Raw genomic sequence first — 22,081 nt, forward strand, 5'->3', positions numbered from 1 at the left:
AGTAGTGGTGATGATTCTAAAACTGTCCATGGTGCTGTTGTAGAGCTGTCCACTCAGTAACGGTTCTGATTGTGCAGCTGTTTTTCTCCTTAGTGTATTCTGATATTTCCCTGTATTTGACTGTGATGGTCCTCTGTCTCTCTCTCAGGACACAGAGATCCTGAATACGGCTGTGTTGACAGGGAAGACAGTGGCTGTCCCGGTGAAGGTGGTGACCATCGGAGCAGACGGCACGGTCACTGACGTCTCAGAGGCAGTGGACTGTCGCTCCACAGATGAAGATGTGGTCAAGGTCAGTCAGTGGAAAATAATCAGAAAGAAATTATTTGATTCATAGACAACAAAAAATCTTTATATTATCAAACTTATAATAAATGTTTTTCTAAGCCTCATTCTTGCACTGAAGTATTTCCATATGTTTCTCTTCTCACTAGCAGTGTAATTTTGAAACATTGTCGCTCAAATTACCATAACATTTCAAGTAATTTATGTGCATATTGAGTTTGTATATTGTTAGAAAAAATTGCTGTTCGAAAAAGTGCCAGCATGTTTGCATGAGCTTCATGCAATTGTTTTTTTTTTTTTACATGTTGGTATTATTTGAGTGTGCAGATGTCTTAATTGAATTCCAGTGACAAGTGTTTAGTGACCAGTGTTTAGTGAGTGACCAGTGTTTAGTGACCAGTGTTTAGTGAGTGACCAGTGTTTAGTGACCAGTGTTTAGTGACCAGTGTTTAGTGAGTGAGATGGAGTTCCAGTGAGATGGGTTTCAGCTAGCTTATGGAAGGTGGAGCATAATGAGGAATGGTCAAGTGCAGTTGCATGGCCATTTATGGTATTGACTGTAGTCTGAGCCTGACTCATTGCCAGTTGCAAGAAGTGATACAACTTAATTACGTTTAGAAAAATGTATTTGTATTTAATTTTTCATTCCTCCAAATTCTTTTCAGTCTTCAGACTTTGGATATTGACTTCATTCCACACATAACACTGCTTTGAAGCACTGTGTTTTTCTTGTGTTCACATAGTTTAATTATAATCTCAACTGCTATACACAGGCTGTAAAGTGCCTTAGGATTCTATTCAGGTTAGCCACTGACATGTGACAAATAGGCACACATTATTTTCATTTGCACAACAGTAAAGAGAGAACAATAGGGGTGCATATGGGTGTGCCTGATTATGCAACAACTAAGACACTGGGAATTATTTATTTGAACTAAATAGGATTGAATGAGAGCAAATATGTAATCATTGACAATATACTGTACATGGCATTTTGGCCTTTCAAAGAATTGTACGTTCAAGCTTATGTTAAATCAATAAACAAATCCGGAACAGACAAGAAAATTCTCTATTTTTAGAGTGTCTATTTTCAGATTTAAGCCCCAAGATAGGATACACAAACACAGAAAAAGAAAGCATTTAATAGGAAAACATCAATGACAGGTCGCTTGAGTTTTCTTTTCTTTTCCGTGACTCTCTCAAACCGAGGGCACACTGCCCAAAACACAACACCAAACCCAGAACAGTACAGAGGGATGCAGGCAGAGCCTCCACATCAATGGCTCACTTCTGTTCTCTGAGAAATCCTCCTCCTGACTCACAATGACTGGTTCATTATCAATGGAATGGCTAACTCTCCAAAACACCAACTGGAGTAGAGAGACAGAGCCTTCAATCTGTCCACAGTCTGTTCCCCATCCTAACTGGCTGAGCTATCAACAGACAGATCCATTATGTGCCAAAGGCTCTGCCAGTTGATGTCTGTTTCCCTCTCTTTGAACATGTCATGAAGATGAAGATGAATTCAGCCAGGGAGACAAAAACCTGGGCCATCCTAATTACAGGCACATTTATTATTAAGACATCCAGTAGAGCTTCCTATAAGCCCAGTATGGTCGTGTTAACTGACCATTGTAAAGAAAGAGGTAGCTACTCTGTTTACTCTGATGAGCTACAGTGAGGATGGAATTTTGGCCTTGTTTTTACACTCAACATCTAAAAGATGATTTTCTTCAAGTGTGTTTTAAAGGAAACACATTAGCATTGTGTTGTCAGCTATAGTTAGAAAACCGAAGTCCCTCCACACCAGAGGGATTTTCTGAGAAAAGGAACAGCCGCATATAAAGAGGTTGCTGATACAGGATGTCTGTGCTTTGAGTAGAAATACATGTGTTTAATGTATAAACCGGTTGGGTGAAGAAGAGCTAGATTGTATCAGTTCATTTCTAGTCATGAGTGTAAACATAACTACTTCATGTCATTTTGGCCTGGGGATTTAAAGGCAGTGTTAAGTAAACACAGAGTGACACATCACCTGAATAATGAATCACTGTGCTCATTTGCTGCTGCTTTATTCACTCTGTAGCTTTAGAATTACACTGCATCCTTTTAAAAGGATACCTCATCTGACATGCTTCTCCCTTAATCCCCGCTAGAGAATAATGCTACTTAAAAACAAATCTGTGTTGACAGGTACAGGCAAAAATTAGGCTCTGCCATATTATATATTTTTTTGCATATTTGTATACATACTTTTTTGGGATGCATGGCTTTGACAGGCCTGCAAAAGGACTGATGAGACCCAATATAGGCAAACGTGCCAGGCAGTAAAGAGAGCCCACACTCTCCCCTGGTTCCAGATCAGTTTGGTGTCCCACTCTGTGCAGTGTTTGTGGGTACACTGAGGTTATTAGTCCGACAGTAGTTGAGTTACCCTCTCCAGGAGGTGTTAGGCATTCTGCTCTGCAGAACGCGTGATGTTTGGGTTCTGTGTGTCCCCTTGCATCTCTCAGCCAGCCTCTGGCATCACTCATTGAAGATACTGGTGAGGGAGAATGATTGCTCACATTTAATCACTGTAGCTCCTCTGCTAGACCTAGCGTCTACACAAACCGCCCATGTAGGTTTGGATATTTTTAATGTTGAAGAAACTGACGCAGGGAGCATGAAATCTTGCACCTCACCATGCACACGCTAGTATAGGGTACATATTCTCACTTTGAATTACATGGTGAGAGCTAAAGAGAGTAGGAGAGAGCAAAGGAGACAGAATTGTCATCACAAATACCATCCCCTTTATCAGGCTGCCGTGATTGGTCTGACTCCATTGCTGTAACTACCCTTTGTTCATCCTTTTGGCTTTACTCTGACAATCATGTATGTGGTATTTATGTGGTATTCTTTTCTATCGCCTCCTGCTTGAGATTACTCAGATTAACCCATTGTTGTACTAGTTAACCCCGTTTAATCCATATCTCTGTCATCCATAAAGCTACAAACTATAGGTTGAGTCAGTGCAGAAGTACTATGACAGATGAGATCTGGGGTATCAATCCTCCTCTCCCAGCTCCACTGAGCGCTGCTGTCACCACTAGAACCACTGCACTCAGGATAAATGATAGCTGTATAGACCAGTTCTCAGGAAAGCAACATCATCACTCATTCTTGTTTTCTCCACCTCTGATCTGTGTAGCGTGAAAAATACAAAATGTTTGGGACATTCTACATGTAACACAATAGCCTTGGTGTGAAAGTGAAACCAATAAAACTCTCAAATCCCAGACCTGAAACATTATGCCTAATAACAGTCCTGGACTGTAAGTGAAATCATTGTTCATGAAGAGCATGAGTTCATTTAGATTGCCGTTTCAGGTGCGTCACTCAATTCATTTTTATCACTTGTCTTTGAAGGGAGGGATCTGATTCACGTGAATTCCTGGTCTGTTTATTGCCATGTAGATGGGCTCCTCCAACCAGGGAGGGGGCACGGGAGGATTCACGGGTGCCCCTAGGTGCTGTGCTGATATGAGTGGCATGGCTGATGTGGACCGTGGGCTGCTTAATTGATTCTGTCAAGCCAACTCCTATATCCAACACCTAGGCCTGCCCACCGTCATGCTTCTCCAATCCCATCCCTCATATCTACCACTGATTGTATCTGTCTGGCGAGTCGTTCATTTCCTGGGCTAGATCCCAAGACAGCCTTAATGTCCTCCGTAAGTATTCTCCCGTTAGCTGCCTAATGTGTCTGATTAATGTGCCTCTGGATCCTCCTGGACGTTTATGATATCTTGAGGGATGAGTGTGACAGAGACTGTATAACTCACAGTGAAGTGGTCGCTTCCCTCCAGTCTTCTACAATACCAGCCTTCCCGTGTCAGCCTACTGAGGAGGAGGATGGTGAGTGTGTACGTTAAAGTATTGATTGTGAGTTAAGATGGCCGATAATGTGCCACTGGGGGCCAGTGTTAGTCCGTGTAATGTGTTAGGATGGCTGGACTTCATCTACCATGTCCTCCATAATTGTTTCTGCTCAGATGATTGTGAATTAGAGAAGCTGCAGCAGGCAGTTACCTTGGCTGTCAGGTGCCATAGTGTTGTATGTGAATCAATCCCAGCACTCAGACAAGCTGTTAGAACATGTTGCTGTCATCCACACTCACCCCTGACAGATGTAGGTTTAATATAATATCGCAGACAGTGATTATCTTTGCGGCCAAAGCACTGCTGTGAATCATAAAGTGTTACATTGTGTGTGTGTGTGTGTGTGTGTGTGTGTGTGGTGTGTGTGTGTGTGTGTGTGTGTGTGTGTGTGTGTGTGTGTGGGGGGGGGGGGGGGTGGTGTGTGTGGGTGGGTGAGGGGGTACATTAAATGGCACTTGAAGAAATGTTGCTTAGTGTCATTTTGTTTATCAGTGATGTTACAACCGTGATGGGCTGTGCAGACCTGTTGTAAAGTTTCAACTCTAGGGAAATGGCTTTGACATTGTCTGTCGAAGGCACTTTACTCCCGAGAGAGAGAGAGAGAGCAGGAGGGAGGGTGAAGAGAACAATAGAGCCTGATAAGAAGTGAGGATGCCTTTGACATCTTTATCAGTCCAAACAGACTCACAAATCAAGCTCTGACAGAGCAGAATCTGCTCAGTCTGTTGTGAAGAAGCAGAGTTTAAAAAACTTTATTAGTAACCAGTAGCAATACAGCAATGCTGCCAGTCTTTGCAATAAAACAATTACATTATCATCATCCTCTTCATTATTTGTGCTATTATAAGTTGTAGAAATAGTAGTCCTAATATGTATTGGTTTAATACAGAATTACTATTTCCCAGACCAGGAAGAAACAATAAGACAAAGTGTGGTGGGTTCACCTTACAAAGCTTCCTATTGCAGACGTAGAAAACTACAGCAGCATGCTGAGCGAAGATATCCAGTGGTAAGAAATCCATTTGAGAATTGAAGTCTAAAGCAGTCCTTGATATCAGAGGTTGAAGGGAGCTCTGATAGTTGACTGTAGCCCTTGGGCTCCCCTACAGTGTACTCCAGACATCTTTAGAAGGATTCATGTCAGGGAGAGAAAATAAGTAACAAAGGCTTGAAACCCAGAAAGGCTTGTGCTTTTGTTTGGTGAAAGTGAGGGAAGGACATGAGCAACAACAGGAGACATGGACTGTTGAGCAGGTGGGAGTCTGGGGTTCTGAAGCTGCCTCAGACGAGCAGTGATGCAGGGAGAGGAGAGTTGAAGAAGAGCTGGGTATCTGTCACACAATCCCTTTTCCTTGAAGACACACTGTATGTTCTGTGAATGATGATTGCTTATTCATCTCTTATATCTGGCAATAAAGAAGCAACTTGGAAATGGGAAAATATATTTTATGATTTCATCTCAATTCATCTCATTGAAGAAGTAAACTGCTAACGGGAGCTAGATAAATAGATCAATTCCCTACTCTGTATGCTTTCAGAAGTGTGTGAGTGTGTGTATGTTTGTGGCTGGGCAGGTGTGTGTGTGGGGGGGGGGGGGGGGGGGGGGGTTGTGGCAAATTCCCATCTTTGTGTGTTCGATGCACTCCTGTAGCTGCCGGCCACCCCTCTGAAGGTTTGAGGTTTTGAGGCTTTGAGGTTTTGTGTGTATTTGTGGTGCTAACATGGCTACATCATAGGGCTTTAAGAGAGAGAGGCTGGGTGGGGATCAAAGAGTAGTTGCTAGTGAAGGAGCGAGGTCAGCCAGCTAAAGCAATGAGGAGCTGTGAAGCCCTGCTTCTTTCAATGGCATGCAATTAGCCCAGTGATTTCCTCTAAAAGGCCATTTGTGAAACAGATGATTTTGAGTTTGTCATGTTATCAGCGAAGACCTGCCATCCTCTCTTTAACTGCCATCTGTTGGTGCTGCATTTAGCCCCTGGGCATATCTAGGTAATCTAGGGGGCTGCATTGCAACCCTCTATCCACACATTCAAAGATTTGCCCCTGCCCTCTTCTCTCCTTTTGTAGTTGGGAATAAATAGAGGGGATGGCAATAAATAATGCGGAGGGACACAACACTTTATCTGGCCTATAGTGCATCTCATTCTGTAAGGGTTGAGATAAAATACATCCTACAGTACAGTACAGTACAGCACAGTTTGGAAAGTGTGTGTGTGTGTGTGCGTGCCAGCATTGTCCGTTGAGTTGGGTTTGGCTGGTCCTGATGGTGCTGCTTTGTCTGGGTATCTCCTTGTGATACTTACACATGCTTCTCTCCCCCTCCTCTCCTATTCCTGTCCAGGTGTCAGACAGGTGTGACTATGTGTTTGTGAATGGGAAGGAGATGAAGGGCAAGGTGGGGATGATGGTGAACTTCACCTACAGCTACCTGAGTGCTCAGCTGGAGATGAACGTGTGGATCCCACGGCTGCCCCTCCAGATCGAGGTGTCTGACACAGAGCTCAGCCAGATCAAGGGGTGGAGGGTGCCCATCATGGCAAGCAGCCAAAGGTATGTGTCCCTCTTCCCCTTCCATAGAATCACATAGGCTCTTCTTCACCCATGCTGTCCTAGCCAGGTAAGTGGACAGAACATGGGAAATGGGGATGATTGAAAGAGCATGCACAACAGCTCTTATCGTAGACATAAGATACCTTGTTCTGCACTTTGTATGAACACTATTAATATATAAATGCCTGCCATATTTATCTCCAGCCAACATGATTTTCTGGCAGTACAGGATCTTGTTGTGTGCTATTGACAAATACGTCATTTATGTCCAAGTTGACATCAATTTAAAACGTCTTAGATGTTATTAAGTCCCCATATGGGGATGCCAAAAAGTCCAATCTGTGTGCTCTCTGTTTCCACTTTCTAAGAGGAGCTGAATTGAAGTGTGAGGTTTCAGACCCCATATTTGCATAGGGAGTGACGTGTCATGTTTTCTGGCCTATCCAGACAAAGAATCAATTATCTCTTCCACTGAGCGAGTGAGCTCAGCTTGAGAGACAGCAAATGAACGGTGACCGTTTAGAGAATCCAGACATTGTAGTTTCATCTCACTGGGATATTCTCAGCTGGATTTAGAGCTCTCAACATGAAAAGAATATTAAATCATTTCATATAATTTAAATAAGAGCACTTTCTCTTGATCACGTGCTTAAAGTTGGAGTTGCAAGGAGTTTGCACACATTTTAATGTTGTCTTTGTACCGCTCAGTGGACGCTTAGGAGAAAATTAGCTGTCAAAGGTTATATGAAATAGTGCCAATATTGTACTGTCACTAAGTATGATCATATTTATTTTACAGTTCTAAGAAATGTGACATTTTATTGTAAGTCGTTTATAATTGGTTTGTTACTATATTTAGAAAGCATTTCAGTCATTTCAAGCCTTATTGCCAAACTTTTGTTGAATAGGAAACAAACATGCTTGAGCTTGTGTCCTCAAAAGTTAGAACACCTCAGCAATTTATTTAAAAAAATACCAGAAAGGTGAGTTCCCGAGCTTTCTAAAGCTATGCAACATTACCAGTTATTGTTTATAGCCATCATAAAAAATGATTATGTTTGATTATGTTGGATTGCCGTCATGGTGGGCTCACACAGGGTAATGAGGGCTGTGTTGTGTTGGACACAACTACCATGGTTGCTTCTGGTTCCTTCTGGCTCACTGCAGGGCCTGACATTATTAGAGCTGTCTGAAGGTCACCCCTCTCCCCCCGGGGCCGAGGCCTCGTCTCCAATAGCACCTTACCCACCATTCTGCTGGCCTCACACTCTTTGACACCCATCAATGGAGGGAGCAGACATCAGGTCAACATACTATAATTAGTACTGGACATGTTCACTATTGGACCTGGTTTGAGTCCCCTCTCTCACCTGCCAGCCTGGACATGAAGGCATCTGGCTCCTTTATAATTAGCTGTTATCTTATTCAACATTTTCACTGACTGAGCTGAGAGGCATATAGTTTGGATTTGTGGGGGCTTGTTGTGTTATGTTGTTTTCCTATTGTGTGTTGGTATGCCCCTATCAGCAGGGACAGTCCATTTCTGTTGTCCTTGTTGATGAGTGTGTCTGGTCTGGCATGGAAGCTGACAGACCGCTGGGAGTTTGTTTCCTCCCTGTCCTCCTCTCATCTCTGTTTATCAGGGAATAACAGGCGTAACCTTGCAAAGTAGCGGGGTGACTGGTGACGAGAGCGGGCACCGGGCACCCGTCCACAGTCCAAGGAACCCACAGAGCACGGGCCCATTCAGAGCCTCAATACCAAGAGAAGGGACCTGCCTCCGTCAGATAGGCTGCTAAGTGAGCCACAGAGACGAGACAGAGAGAGAGAGAGAGAGAGACCATTGGGAACCAGATTATGTGTGTCCAGGCCTGGGAGTGGAGTGCTTGCCAGAATGCTAGCTCCACAGTCTTGCATTTGCGGGGTTTGCCTCCCCCTCCCAGCAGCCCCCATCAAAACATGGACGAGATAAGTGTTTACAGGCAGGCACATGAATTAATTCCCCTCGCTCAGGGATACAAGTGTGCTCTCTGTGAGGGATGTGCAACATGTCATGATGATTTTCTTCTCATGGCAATGTTTCCTTTGTTCCGGGACCGGGTTGCGTTTGTGAAGGGTTCTTATGTTCTGTTTTAAGAACATCTGCATGTTTCTTATTATGTAAGTGAGTGTATGTTGTCCTCAAATGCTGACCTTGCCAAAACAATGTCACTAACTGTCCTCTTTCGACATTACAATTTGGACACGCTCTCTCCCCCGGGGGGAGAGATGTGTTGGCCAGAGAACTGATCTCTCTGCCTGTCTGCCTGCCTGCTCCCTGCCTGCCCTGCTCTGTCTCTCCCATTCTGGTACAGGTGCACTCGCCACGCTCTCTCTCCCCATAGCTTTGCTCGCCTACATCATATGCATACATCGCTGACTTTTTATTGATCTGCTGTTGGACAATTTGATTAGTGACTCTTAGGGCAATAAACTAACATGTTGCTGTTGTTCATTTTGCTGTTGTCTACCCTTGGCTTTTACAATGTTGGCGATACTTTTAGAGCCCGTTGCTCTGTGAATGAGGAAATATATGACTGTTTCTCCCTCGAGTTTTGTGAGAAACCCCACGCTTGCTCCGGAATGCACGTGAGAACTATGCACATTTCTCCCAAACAATATGGGAGAAATCGGACTCTTGCGCTCACATGTCATCATGTTCTCTTGGTACTTAACCATGTCTCTGGATTTTACACTCCTGAATCTCCTGAATCTCCTGAAATATGTTACGTTAAAGACTCTGGTGACTATGGATTCTCGTTCAAGTGCTGTCTGTAAATCCAAATGTTGTAACCCTCGACCTAGACTTGCCATTATCTTCCCGCTTCTATTGTCTGGAAATATGCAATCTAACCCAGGTACTGACATTCTTACCCCTGCCCAATTAAGTAGTCAGAGTGGCCTGAAGTTTTTGCATATGAATGTAAGAAACCTTCTGCCGAAGCTTGATTTTGTGGATATATGGATAAAAACTGCCGACCCGGATGTATTTATGCTTTCTGAAACCTGGCTCCAAAAATCTATTACAGGCAAAAGTATTGGCATAAATGGTTACAATGTTTTTCGTACAGATTGTAAATCTGAGGGTGGTGTTGCTGTATATGTAAAAGACAAGTTCTCGGTGGTCGTTCTGACTTCTGTTACTAAACCTAAGCAATTTGAATATCTGTCTTTGAACCTAAACCTTGGCTCATCTTTAAATATTGTTGTATCTTGTTGTTATAGACCTCCATCTGCTACTGTTGGCTCTCTGGATTGTACTTTCGAAGTTCGAGTTTGTCCTGATGGGTGATCTGAATCAGGATTGGTTAACATCTAGCTCTGATCAACTCAAAATTATATTCAATACCTATAATCTCACTCAGATTGTCAACAGTATAACTAGGTTGAATATAAAATATCCTCTGAAATCCTCTTGGATTTGATCTTAACCAATACTCCTCATCGTTTTAATGCTTCTGGTATTGTTGCAAATGACATAAGTGATCACTGTGCTGTGTGAGAGATGGTAAAATTCCTAAGAAATCTCCACGTGTCATTACGAAAAGAAACAGGAAGCGGTTTGATATTCAAGGTTTTATACATGATGTATCTAGCATTGAATGGAATAGATCCCTGATGTTGAACTACCCTTTTCTTACTTCCACAACGCATTCCAGGATGTATGCAATAGGCCCCGTTAAAAAAATTCAGGATTAAAGGCAGAGAGAACCCTTGGTTTACTAAGGAACTTACAAAAATCATAAGTGAACAAAATGCTATGTGGGCTAAAGCAATAGGGACTGCTTTGGCAGATTATTGGATGGCTTTTAAATGTCTTCGGTGTGGCTATGATCCGTAAATTGAAAGGAGACCACTACCTGAAATCTACTTCAGATAATTTAAATAATCCATCCAAATTCTGGCAAGTAGTGAAAGGTTTGGAGTGCAAAAAAGATACACAGCTTCCCAAACAATTGTTGGTCGATACACAGATTGGAACTGAGAGAACTTCCATTCTGAAAGCCTTGAATCAGCATTTTTTTTTTTTTTTAGATGCAGGCAGTTTATTTGAAAAGGTCAAAGGTATAATTGAGCCCCCTGTGAATTTACCTGACACCCCTCTGCACTCCTTCACCAGGTTCTCCTTTTCATCCTTCTCTGTTTCAGAAGTGTGTAAAGCCCTCTCTCTTCCCCAATCCCATCCTCACACTGCCCAATCCCATCCTCACACTGCCCAATCACATCCTCTCTCTTCCCCAATCCCATCCCCACACTGCCCAATCACATCCTCACACGTCCCCAATCACATCCTCTCTCTTCCCCAATCCCATCCTCACACTGCCCAATCACATCCTCACACGGCACCAATCACATCCTCTCTCTTCCCCAATCACATCCTCACACTGTCCCAATCACATCCTCACACTGCCCCAAACACATCCTCCCACTCTGCCCCAATCAAATCCCCCCACTCTGCCTCAATCACATCCTCACTCTGTTACAATCACATCCTTCCACTGCCCCAATCACATCCTCACACTGTCCCAATCACATCCTCACACTGTCCCAATCACATCCTCACACTGTCCCAATCACATCCTCACACTGCCCCAATCACATCCACACACTGTCCCAATCACATCCTCACACTGCCCCAATCACATCCTCACACTGTCCCAATCACATCCTCACTCTGCACCAATCACATCCTCACACTGTCCCAATCCAATCCTCACTCTGCTCCAATCACATCCTCATACTGCCCCAATCACATCCCCCCACTCTGCCCCAATCAAATCCCCCCACTCTGCCTCAATCACATCTTCACACTGCCCCAATCACATCCTCACACTGCCCAATCACATCTTCACACTGCCCCAATCACATCCTCACTCTCTGCCCATACTCTGACTAATCCTCAAGACTGGAAGACCCTCACTGTAGAGAGTATGAGTGGATGAAATTACAGTAATGTGTCAATAAATAAGATAAGCTGAACCATAACCACAGTTAAGTTGGAAATGTCACGCTACAGTGTAAAAAAAGGCAGACAGGCTTTTGCAGTTCTTTATACACTTTCCTTTTTGTATTATTTCTTATTGAAGACTAATTCCTTGATTTGAGTGCTTGTGAAATAACCCTCGTCCTGAAATCCCTCTTATCTTGTCAGTGGAAGTCCTGTGCCTTAACTCTACTACCCAAGGCTGATCTCTAACACTCTTAGCTAGCGTCTTCATTGCCAGACCCTATTCTGCCACACATGGAGGGATACTTATTAAGGGTGTTGGAGAGGAAAATAGAGACAATGAGAGAGGATAATCACAAGAATAACATTTCAAGTGAATAACTTCACTCTTTTCTCTCCCATCATGATATCAAACCTTGTGTGTGTGTGCATGTGTGTTTGCGTGCATGTGTGTGTCCGTGCATGTGTGTGTGTGTTTATGGCCAGACATGAGGTGATTAGGTGATGAGGCAGCAGGACAGGCGAAGCCCTGTGATTATTACACTGTTGACGAATCACATTCTTGCTGTGAGATGTTACCCCACTCTTCCACCAAGGCACCTGCAAGTTCCTGGATATTTCTGGGGGGAATGGCCCAAGCCCTCACCCTCCGATCCAACAGGTACCAGACGTGCTCAATGGGATTGAGATCCGGGCTCTTCGCTAGCCATGGCAGAACACTGACATTCCTGTCTTGCAGGAAATCACGCACAGAACGAGCAGTATGGCTGGTGGCATTGTCATGCTGGAGGGTCATGTGAGGATGAGCCTGCAGGAAGGGTACCACATCAGGGAGGAGGATGTCTTCCCTGTAATGCACAGGGTTGAGATTGCCTGCAATGACAACAAGCTCAGTCCGAGGATGCTGTGACACCGCCCCAGACCATGACGGACCCTCCACCTCCAAATCAATCCCGCTCCAGAGTACAGGCCTCGGTGTAATGCTCATTCCTTCGGCGATAAACGCGGATCCGACCATCACCCCTGGTGAGACAAAACCGTGACTCGTCAGTGAAGAGCACTTTTTGCCAGTCCTGTCTGGTCCAGCGACGGTGGGTTTGTGCCCACAGGCTACGTTGTTGCTGGTGATGTCTGGTGAGGTCAGCTGTCCGTCCTGTCTCCCTGTAGTGCTGTCTTAGGCGTCTCACAGTACGGGCATTGCAATTTATTTCCCTAGTCACATCTGCAGTCTTCATGCCTCCTTGCAGCATGCCTAAGGCACGTTCACGCAGATGAGCAGGGACCCTGGGCATCTTTCTTTTGATGTTTTTCAGAGTCAGTAGAAAGGCCTCTTTAGTGTCCTAAGTTTTCATAACTGTGACTTTAATTGCCTACCGTCTGTAATTAACAACCATTCCACAGGTGCATGTTCATTAATTGTTTATGGTTCATTGAACAAGCATGGGAAACAGTGTTTAAACCATTTACAATGAAAATCTGTGAAGTTATTTAGATTTTTCCTAATTATCTTTGAAAGACAGTGTCCTGAAAAAGTGACATTTCTTTTTTTGCTGAGTTCATTTATCTCACTAGAAGTGTTCTGTGTATCTATGACATACAATTACTTGTTTAAAGCAACTTTACAGGTGAATTCCACGAAAGCAACATTGTAAACTTGTAAGCCTTGTTTTCACATTGCAATAAATATTCTCATTGAGACACAGTCCATTCTTTGAGAAGATGACTGGTTGCCTATAGCAACTTGAACAGGATTTGCTGTCAGTGGGTGGGTGTTAGATGTTCATGTTACACTTATTATGTTCATCTTAGACATGTCCAGTGTTGGGGTTAGTTAGGCTTTCATGTTATAAGACTGCCTCTGTTTGTGATGGCAGGTCTGCGCGGGACAGTGATGATGAGGATGATGAAGACCGGAGAGGGAGGACCTGCACATTACAGTACCAGAATGCCATGGTTCGAGTTTTGACACACTTTGTGGCCGAATCCACCAGCCCACGTGGTCAGCCTGCCTTCATGCTAGGAAGTGATTGGCAGGTGGACATCACTGGGCTGGTGTGGGACTTCCTGAAGGTGGAGAACCCCCAGATAGCTAAGCTACAGGACAGACGTATACTGGTGGGACTGGACATGGGGATGACCACCATCCAGGTACGCTGTATATCTGTGCATGTGTGTTATAATCAGCAGTTTCCATTCAATGGCCGAGCAAGTCAGTTAGGAATGAGGGGGGGTGGAAGGAATTTGAAATATAACCATAAAACATCCCTGTTTTAATAATAGGGCTGAAAAATACCTTATAACAGTCATCTTAAGTCAGTTATAAGTTATAACAATGGGATGGGAGGAGATAATATCTATATTTTTGTTTCACCAACATTTTCCTTATCACCTTGTACAGTCAGCCAGGCAGGTTGTTATCAATGGTCCCATGTCCCCAGCTTTAGGCTGTGGTGACAGTAAATGGGGCCTCACCCTGGTGCAGAAAGGATGGATGTCATCTCTCACTAGCAGGGCCCCTTCATTTGTCAGCCTCCGCTGGCTAACTGGATAAATAGCAGTCAGTTAATGACGTCTGTGTGAGACTGATCAGCAGCCTGACAGTGTGGACTCATCCATCTGTCTGCAGGCAGACGTGCCTTCATCTCCACACTCATCCATACCCATCCCCTGGCTCCCGCCTCCCGTTAGGCTTGGCACAGAGGAAAACACCCTCCAGCCCAACAGTGGAAAACAGCACGAGATGAGACAAAACTGTGAATAACTTTCTGTTTGTCTGTCACACCGACTACCTCACAGAGAGCTGGTAATGGGTTTCTGTGAAAGATCTCATTTATTTTCAAAATGACATTAATGAAATTAGATTTGCACTAATTAGATTACCAGGAAAATTCCATTAACAGCTGAAATTAGCACTTGATTGGTCCTTGCCTACCTCCGTGTGAATGATGGTGGTTTTCTGTCCACATCAACATTTGATGAACGTTTTATGAACAAACACCTAACAGTGAATACTGGAAGGGCTTGTTCAGGTCACCCCAATTACTGACAAATAACTAAATATATATACTCATCATTGTAATTGGAAGCCAGCATAATGTTGGAAGGCATCAAGGTCAGAGCTGAGAATCACTGCAGGATTTACAGAGCATCCTAAAATAATGTAATAACAGGCTCCCTACCTAAACAAGGTAATGTGGTTGCGTGACAACAGTGAAGGTGATGTTTGATGTCCACTCAGCCATGAGCACATGAATATGAATGAGTGTGTGGCATTATACTCTGGGGTATACCAGCCTTTTATATACAGTGCATTCGGAAAGTGTTCAGACTCCTTGACTTTTTCCACATTTTGTTATGTTACAGCCTTATTGTTAAAAAAAACACTCATCAATCTCACACAATAATCCATAATGACAAAGCAAAAACTGTTTTTTAGAAATGTTTGCAAATGTATAAAATACAAAAAACTGAAATATCACATTTACACAAGTATTCAGACCCTTTACTCAGTACTTTGTTGAAGCACCTTTGGCAGCGATTACAGCCTTGAGTCTTGTTGGGTATGACGCTACAAGCTTGGCACACCTGTATTTGAGGAGTTTTTGCATATCCTCTCAAGCGCTGTCTGGTTGGATGGAGAGCATTGCTGCACCGCTATCTTCAGGTCTCTCCAGAGATGTTCGATCAAGTCCTGGCTGGACCACTCAAGGACATTTAGAGACTTGTCCCGAAGCCACACCTGCATTGTCTTGGCTGTGTGCTTAGGGTCGTTGTCCTGTTAGATGGTGAACCTTCACCCCCAGTCTGAGGTCCTGAGCGCTCTGGAGCAGGTTTTCATCAAGGATCTCTATGTACTTTGCTCCGTTTATCTTTCCCTCGATCCTGGGTAGTCTCCCAGTCCCTGCCGCTGAAAAACATCCCCAAAGCATGATGCTGCCACCACCATGCTTCACCGTAGGGATATGCCAGGTTTTCTCCAGACGTGACGTTTGGCATTCAGGCCAAAGAGTTCAATCTTGGTTTCATCAGACCAGAGAATTTGACCAGAGAACTTGTCCTTTAGGTGCCTTTTGGCAAACTCCAAGCGGGCTGTCATAGCCTTTTACTGAGGAGTGGCTTCCGTCTGGCCACTCTAAAATAAAGGCATGATGGTGGAGTGCTGCAGAGATGGTTGTCCTTCTGGAAGGTTCTCCCATCTCCAAAGAGGAACTCTGGAGCTCTGACAGAGTGACCATCGTGTTCTTGGTCACCTCCCTGACGAAGCCTCTTCTCCCCCGATTGCTCAGTTTGGTCAAGTGGCCAGCTCTAGAAAGAGTCTTGGTGGTTCCAAACTTCTTCCATTTAATAATGATGAAGGCCACTGTGTTCTTGGGGACCTTCAATGCTGCAGACATTTTTTGGTACCCTTCCCCAGATCTGTGCCTCGACACAATCCTGTCTCTGAGCACTACGAACAATTCCTTCAACCTCATGGCTTGGTTTTTGCTCTGACATGCACTGTCAACTGTGGGACCTTACATAGACAGGTGTGTGCCTTTCCAAATCATGTCCAATCAATTGAATTTACCACAGGTAGACTATAAACAAGTTCTTGAAAGTTATCAAGGATGATCAATGGAAACAGGAGCTCAATTTCAAGTGTCATAGGAAAGGGTCTGAATACATATGTAAATAAGGTATTTCTGTTTTTTATTTTTAATACATTTGCAAAAAGTTCTAAAAACCTGTTTTCACTTTGTCATTATGGGTTATTGTGTGTAGATTGATGCAATAAAAAAGAAAAACATTTTTAGAATAAGGCTGTCACGTAACAAAAGGGGAAAAAAGTGGAAAAGGGGAAGAGGTCTGAATACTTTCTGAATGAACTGTATCTAATGAAATGTGTTGAAAGACCAGCTCACCTCACATCCCCTGTATATCAAAATAGTTCAGGTTTGATGATGTTTGGGTAAATAATTTGTCCTCACAAGTAACTTGTTTTTTTCAAAGAGAATACTTTTCATGTCCCGCCCATAATCTGGATCCCAATGGTCTCTCTCTCGCTCATGTGTACTGGCCCAGGTGCTGTCCCCCCTGTCTGACTCCATCCTGGCAGAGAAGACTGTGACGGTGGTGGATGACAAAGTGACCATCACAGAACTGGGGGTGCAGCTGGTCACCGGCCTGGCTCTGTCCCTGCAGCTCAGCCCAGGAAGCAACAGGGCCATCCTCGCCACGGCAACCACACAGGAAGTGTTGCAGAGCCCCAAACAGGTCTGTTCAACATTCTGTATATCTTCAGAAACTACTGTCCTACTTGGTTAGCAGTCCCTTTGAGTAAGAGAGGGATTTTACCACGGTGATGCAACAGTGACAATGTTAATTACTGTAGTTTATTTAATGTGAGCCTTGACTGTTTTCATCCCATTTTACACAATTGCAGTCCTTTAATGTAAACATTTAGTAAGTACTGCAAACTGTGTGTGTGTGTTTGTGTGTGTGTGTGTGTGTGTGTGTGTGTGTGTGTGTGTGTGTGTGTGTGTGTGTGTGTGTGTGTGTGTGTGTGTGTGTGTGTGTGTGTGTGTGTGCGTGCGTGCGTGCGTGCGTGCGTGCGTGCGTGCGTGCGTGCGTGCGTGCGTGCGTGCGTGCGTGCGTGCGTGCGTGCGTGCGTGCGTGCGTGCGTGCGTGCGCGGTTGGTTGTGTGTATTTATTTGTTCCACTGCATTCCTAACCCTCTTAATTCCAACTCTTGAAAGGCAGCGTGACAGAATGTGTTTCCTTAGGCATCTAACAGAAAGGGAAGCTTCATCTCAGAGCGTGTAAAAGCAACACTGCCCTAGCTGTCCTATCGTCTTTCGCCTCCCTTTCTCCCTCGCTCTCCTTCTCTCGTGACCTCTTTGATCTGTCCATCAGCTCGCCAACACACCCTCCATCTTTCTCTTTCTAGTGAGGGATAGAATGGAGGACAGGCTAGTTTTATCAGTCCAATCTCTGTAGGGAGGATGTCCGTGCGGAGATAAGCGGACAGTAATTCCCTAGCGGATCTGTAATTAGAGAGCAATGGCGGACTACTGAAGGGATCTCCACCCCTGCTCCCGGGGATTTGTCCTGTGGCCAAGATGCTTGTATGTGTTAAATCCCCATTTGCATGAACTGTCTTTAATGTGACTGACTGTTCTTTTCCCTATCTTTTATTCTGTGTGCCCTCGGCTCTCAGAGCACAGCAGCTGAGTTAGCGAAACAGTGGGTCTTAGTGAGCTATCCTCTACCTCCCCATTCCTACTATTATAGTATATGAGTCTGTATGACTCCCAATGGTGTAGGCCTGCATCTCTAAAAGTAGTACCAGAAATAGTACATTTTGTTGTTTCTTTACATTCTGATCTTTTGAACCTTGTCCTGTTGAAGTGTTGAGTATTCAGGCATCTTTGCTTTCTTGTTCCTCATGGAAATGGTTTAATTTGTTTTATTTTGCCTTTTTTTAAACCTTTATTTAACTAGGCAAGTCAGTTAAGAACAAATTCTTATTTTCAATGACAGCCTAGGAACAGTGGGTTAACTGCCTTGTTCAGGGGCAGAAAGACAGATTTTTTACCTTATCAGCTCTGGGATTCAATCTTTCAACCTTTCAGTTAAGAGTGTTGGACTATAACCACTAGGCTACCTGCCTAACAATTACTCTACAAGGTGCTGTATACAATTAGCTTGCCTAATGAAATAATAGCGCAGGAAAAATGCAGAAATTGTAAATTAATTTAAAATCTGTATTTTTGAAGCCTTCATTATTCTCTACTTATGTTGAGGTTGCTGTAGCTCTTCAAAATGTGATAATGTGACCTGTGTGAGGTCACTGTCAGTGTTACATTAGAAAAAAACATGTTTTTTTGTTGCTCTTGTTCATTGTAAGTAGTCATGTCTGTGTTTGGTTCTGTGTGTGTTACCTACTCACTGTGTGTATGTGTGTGTTTGTCCAGGAGGCCCTGATCAGCGCGTGGCTGCAGTTCAGTGATGGCTCCATGGCTCCTCTGGACATGTACAACCCAGACTACTTTGTCCTGACGGCCACGTCTCTGGATGAGGAGGTGGTGACGGTGCAGCAGGACCCCTCCTGGAAGTGGCCTGTGATCGTAACCGAGTCAGAGGGCCAGGGCCTGCTGGTCAGGGTGGAGATGACTGTCTGTGAGCTCTGCCAGAAGTTCAAGCGCCGCAGCGTGCTGGCTGCAGGGAACTGCAACGTCAGGGTGAAGTTTGGCCAGAGCGACAGCGGCACCTCCAGAGGCAGTGACTACGGTCCGGAGGGCGAGGAGCTAGAGAACAGGGCCAGCGACCGCAGACAGCAGTCCCCCTCCCAGGACAGGACTGGTCTGGACGGCCACTACTACGGTAGCTCCATCTCTGACATGGACAACGGGGTCATGAGGAGGGTCACCACCACCACGAGTACCATCGTCAGGAGGCCCAATGGAGACAAGCTGTCAGACGATGGGAACCAGGTCCAGAACATGCCAGACTTCTCTGAATTCCCTGCTCATGTGGACCTCCCTCGCAGCCGCAACATGGACGATGATCTGATCCAGACAGCCCGGGGCCTCACTGACCTGGAGATTGGCATGTACGCCCTGCTGGGGGTCTTCTGCCTGGCCATCCTGGTCTTCCTCATCAACTGCATCTCCTACACCCTCAAGTATCGCCACAAGGAGATGTCCATCGAGGGCCAGGAGAGCATGAACCATGCCCATGACTGGGTGTGGCTGGGGAATGAGGCGGAGCTGCTGGAGAGTCAAGTTAGTCTGTCCCCCCAGCAGGACGAGCTCACCTCCATGGTGGACTGCACCGCAGGGTTGGAAGAGGGCAGTCACCTGCTCAACGGGGCTTCTGTCCATAAGAACGTGCAGGGCCAGGTGCACCGGGCAGCAGACACGGGGGGCTGCACAGCCAAGGATAGCAAAGGAGACTCGCCGACCACAAAGAGGAAGCGTGTGAAGTTCACCACGTTCACCACCATCCTGCCGGACAATGGTTGCCCCACTGTCAGCACACTGAGCATGGGCCACAGCCAGGACATTAAGTGGGTGTGTCAAGACGTAGAGCTAGGGGACTCCAAGGAGCCCTGGAACTACATGGAGAGGTTAAATGACAGTGCTTTAAAAGAGGTGGCGTAGTCTGTGTGCTCAGTGCACTTATAGCGAACTCACCCTTATGCCTTTCACAGTGAAGTTGGCCTGGACAGCACCTAATGCTAAACCCAGAGGAGGTTGAAATCTGGAAAATTAATTTAAGGGGACAAAATAGTAATGATACCACACAGGAATAATGGCAAATCATTAACTTGAAAGAAATGAGGATGTCTGTTTATTTTTTGATAATTTGTTTCTCTCTTAATATCTTCCTACCTTTTTATCATTATTTCATTATGGTTATTTTGTAGGTAGACTTAAACCATGTTCCCAGACTAGCTCTGCATTACTGACAAAACTATGAAATGTTACGCAGATGATATGTAGATTTAAGAATGTAATATGAATAAATATTTAAGATGTATATAAAGTACTCATTGAAAGGTTTTGGAAGTTTTGTAGCATTTTGAATATTGATTTCCTATTCCATGTCGTTTTTTTATTTATTTCTTTTTTTATAAGTGTCTGGTCTCCCAGAATAGACCAGAGTTAGTCTTCAGAACATCCTGCATGTGGTTTGAAATAAAGGCACAAATTGTAGGTTCATCCTCATCTTTCCCAGAAGACACAGAGAAACGGTTATGTATATACTGAACAGTCCTCCTACAAGCCATTGTATTGTTGCTCTGTATATTGTATTTTCATATCTATCATCATTTAAAGAATATTCAACAATGTAGAGTATGCGTGTCCACTTCTATCCACCAACCACATGGAAATACATTAAACACGCCCACACTAATTTCTCTTTGCTGCCCACTATCTTCAATGACTGGAGATTAGTGCTTTTCCAAGTTATGTCTTCATATAAGCCACACAGTATAGTTAATATGGTGTAGGAGTAGTAATCGACTACAGTAATTACCAGTAATGGAATCATTTCACAAAGGCTACATTTCCTTGGTGAAGAAAACGGTTTACCCATTAGGCAACTGTAAGTAATTTGCTGCTCTTCTATTCTCAGAATTTAGCCAAACATACTTAACTCAACTGTATATTAGACCAATCCATTAAGCTTGGGAGCACAACAGCTAGATTTGGATAAAGGATGAAGATGTCACCAATTATTATACCAGCAACTATTAGAGTGATTCTCTACAATAACATGACGCCTACCTCATGAATACTGATTGTACTACATGTCAATGTGACATTTCCTCTACAACCCCTCACATTAAAATGCCAATTATGGTCAAATGAACCCGTCTCTGAGCCTGCAGAAACGCTCGGTGAGGACAAAGTGGAATAGGATTTCTTTTGAAATGAAAAATTCCCATCATCAACCCTAATAAATAGGCGAAGCCTTCTACTGTACACGGGAAAGAGGATGGGGAAACATTTCCGCTGGAGTTACTTCAAATATGAGTCATTTAGCTAACCAGCACAGCCATAATATCAACTTGACATCAATAATCAATATAACTTTTGTTACAATATCTACTGCTAGGGAGTAGACACTAGACAGACAGACAGACAGACAGAGAGAGACAGTGAGCAAACACTCCTCTAAAGTAAACAGCTGAGCCAGCAAATTACAGCAATATCCTTTCCACTGCTGAGTTAAACTAGCTGTTGTCTACAAGGCCCGTTGAATAGTGCTCTCCTGAAAGCTCCTGTGCACTGATAGGGACCCTCCTCATTCCTTTATTCATTTAGTTCAAGTAGCTTGTCTACATGATTCCCTGCTGCTCCTGCGGTTCCTCTATTGATCTTATGCTCTATGGTGAATGAAAACCTCCCTTCTATATCTGTTTCTCTCTTCCTCCTTCTGTCTTTCCCTCTGTCTCCTCTGCTTATTTGTCTCTGTTTCTCCCCTGTCCTGATGAATGATTATTTATTTTTTCTCTGCTCTTTTTCTTCCCCTGTGTGATTTGACCTGTGCTGTGGCTCTATCAGTGGAGTGGAGGGGGATTGATGTGGGGGCTGTGTGCAGTGCAGATCAGTGCGCTGGGACTGTGAACGCTGTGCACTGTGGACTGTGAAGGGCGCAGAAAGCCAGCTAGGCTTTGGAGGAATTTAACGTGATTGATGGAGGGCCCTCTGTAATTAACACACCACTATCACTCTGTTTCTTTGCCCAGTGGTAGCTTTGTCCTTTTTACGTAGAGACAAGCAGCAGCACAGGGTTCAGTCTCTGTGTTTGGAAATAGGTATACCTACATGACATTAAATATATAAT

At 44.2% G+C, this 22,081-nt stretch overlaps 1 protein-coding gene across 1 annotated transcript in view; it reads left to right on the forward strand.

Annotated features, from left to right (window-relative positions):
• Nucleotides 1–20,579, forward strand: part of LOC139576872 (transmembrane protein 132C-like) — a 200,192-nt gene extending 179,613 nt beyond the window's left edge. The window contains exons 5-9 of the mRNA XM_071403425.1: nt 149–292; nt 6,551–6,759; nt 13,621–13,894; nt 16,808–16,999; nt 18,700–20,579. Of these exons, the coding sequence (XP_071259526.1) occupies nt 149–292; nt 6,551–6,759; nt 13,621–13,894; nt 16,808–16,999; nt 18,700–19,887 (2,007 nt within the window). The 3' untranslated portion in view covers nt 19,888–20,579. The remainder of the gene's footprint in view (nt 1–148; nt 293–6,550; nt 6,760–13,620; nt 13,895–16,807; nt 17,000–18,699) is intronic.
• The last annotated feature ends 1,502 nt before the right edge of the window (nt 20,580–22,081 follow it).

This window comes from Salvelinus alpinus, chromosome 5 (assembly GCF_045679555.1).
Source record: "Salvelinus alpinus chromosome 5, SLU_Salpinus.1, whole genome shotgun sequence".
Taxonomy (NCBI): domain Eukaryota; kingdom Metazoa; phylum Chordata; class Actinopteri; order Salmoniformes; family Salmonidae; genus Salvelinus; species Salvelinus alpinus.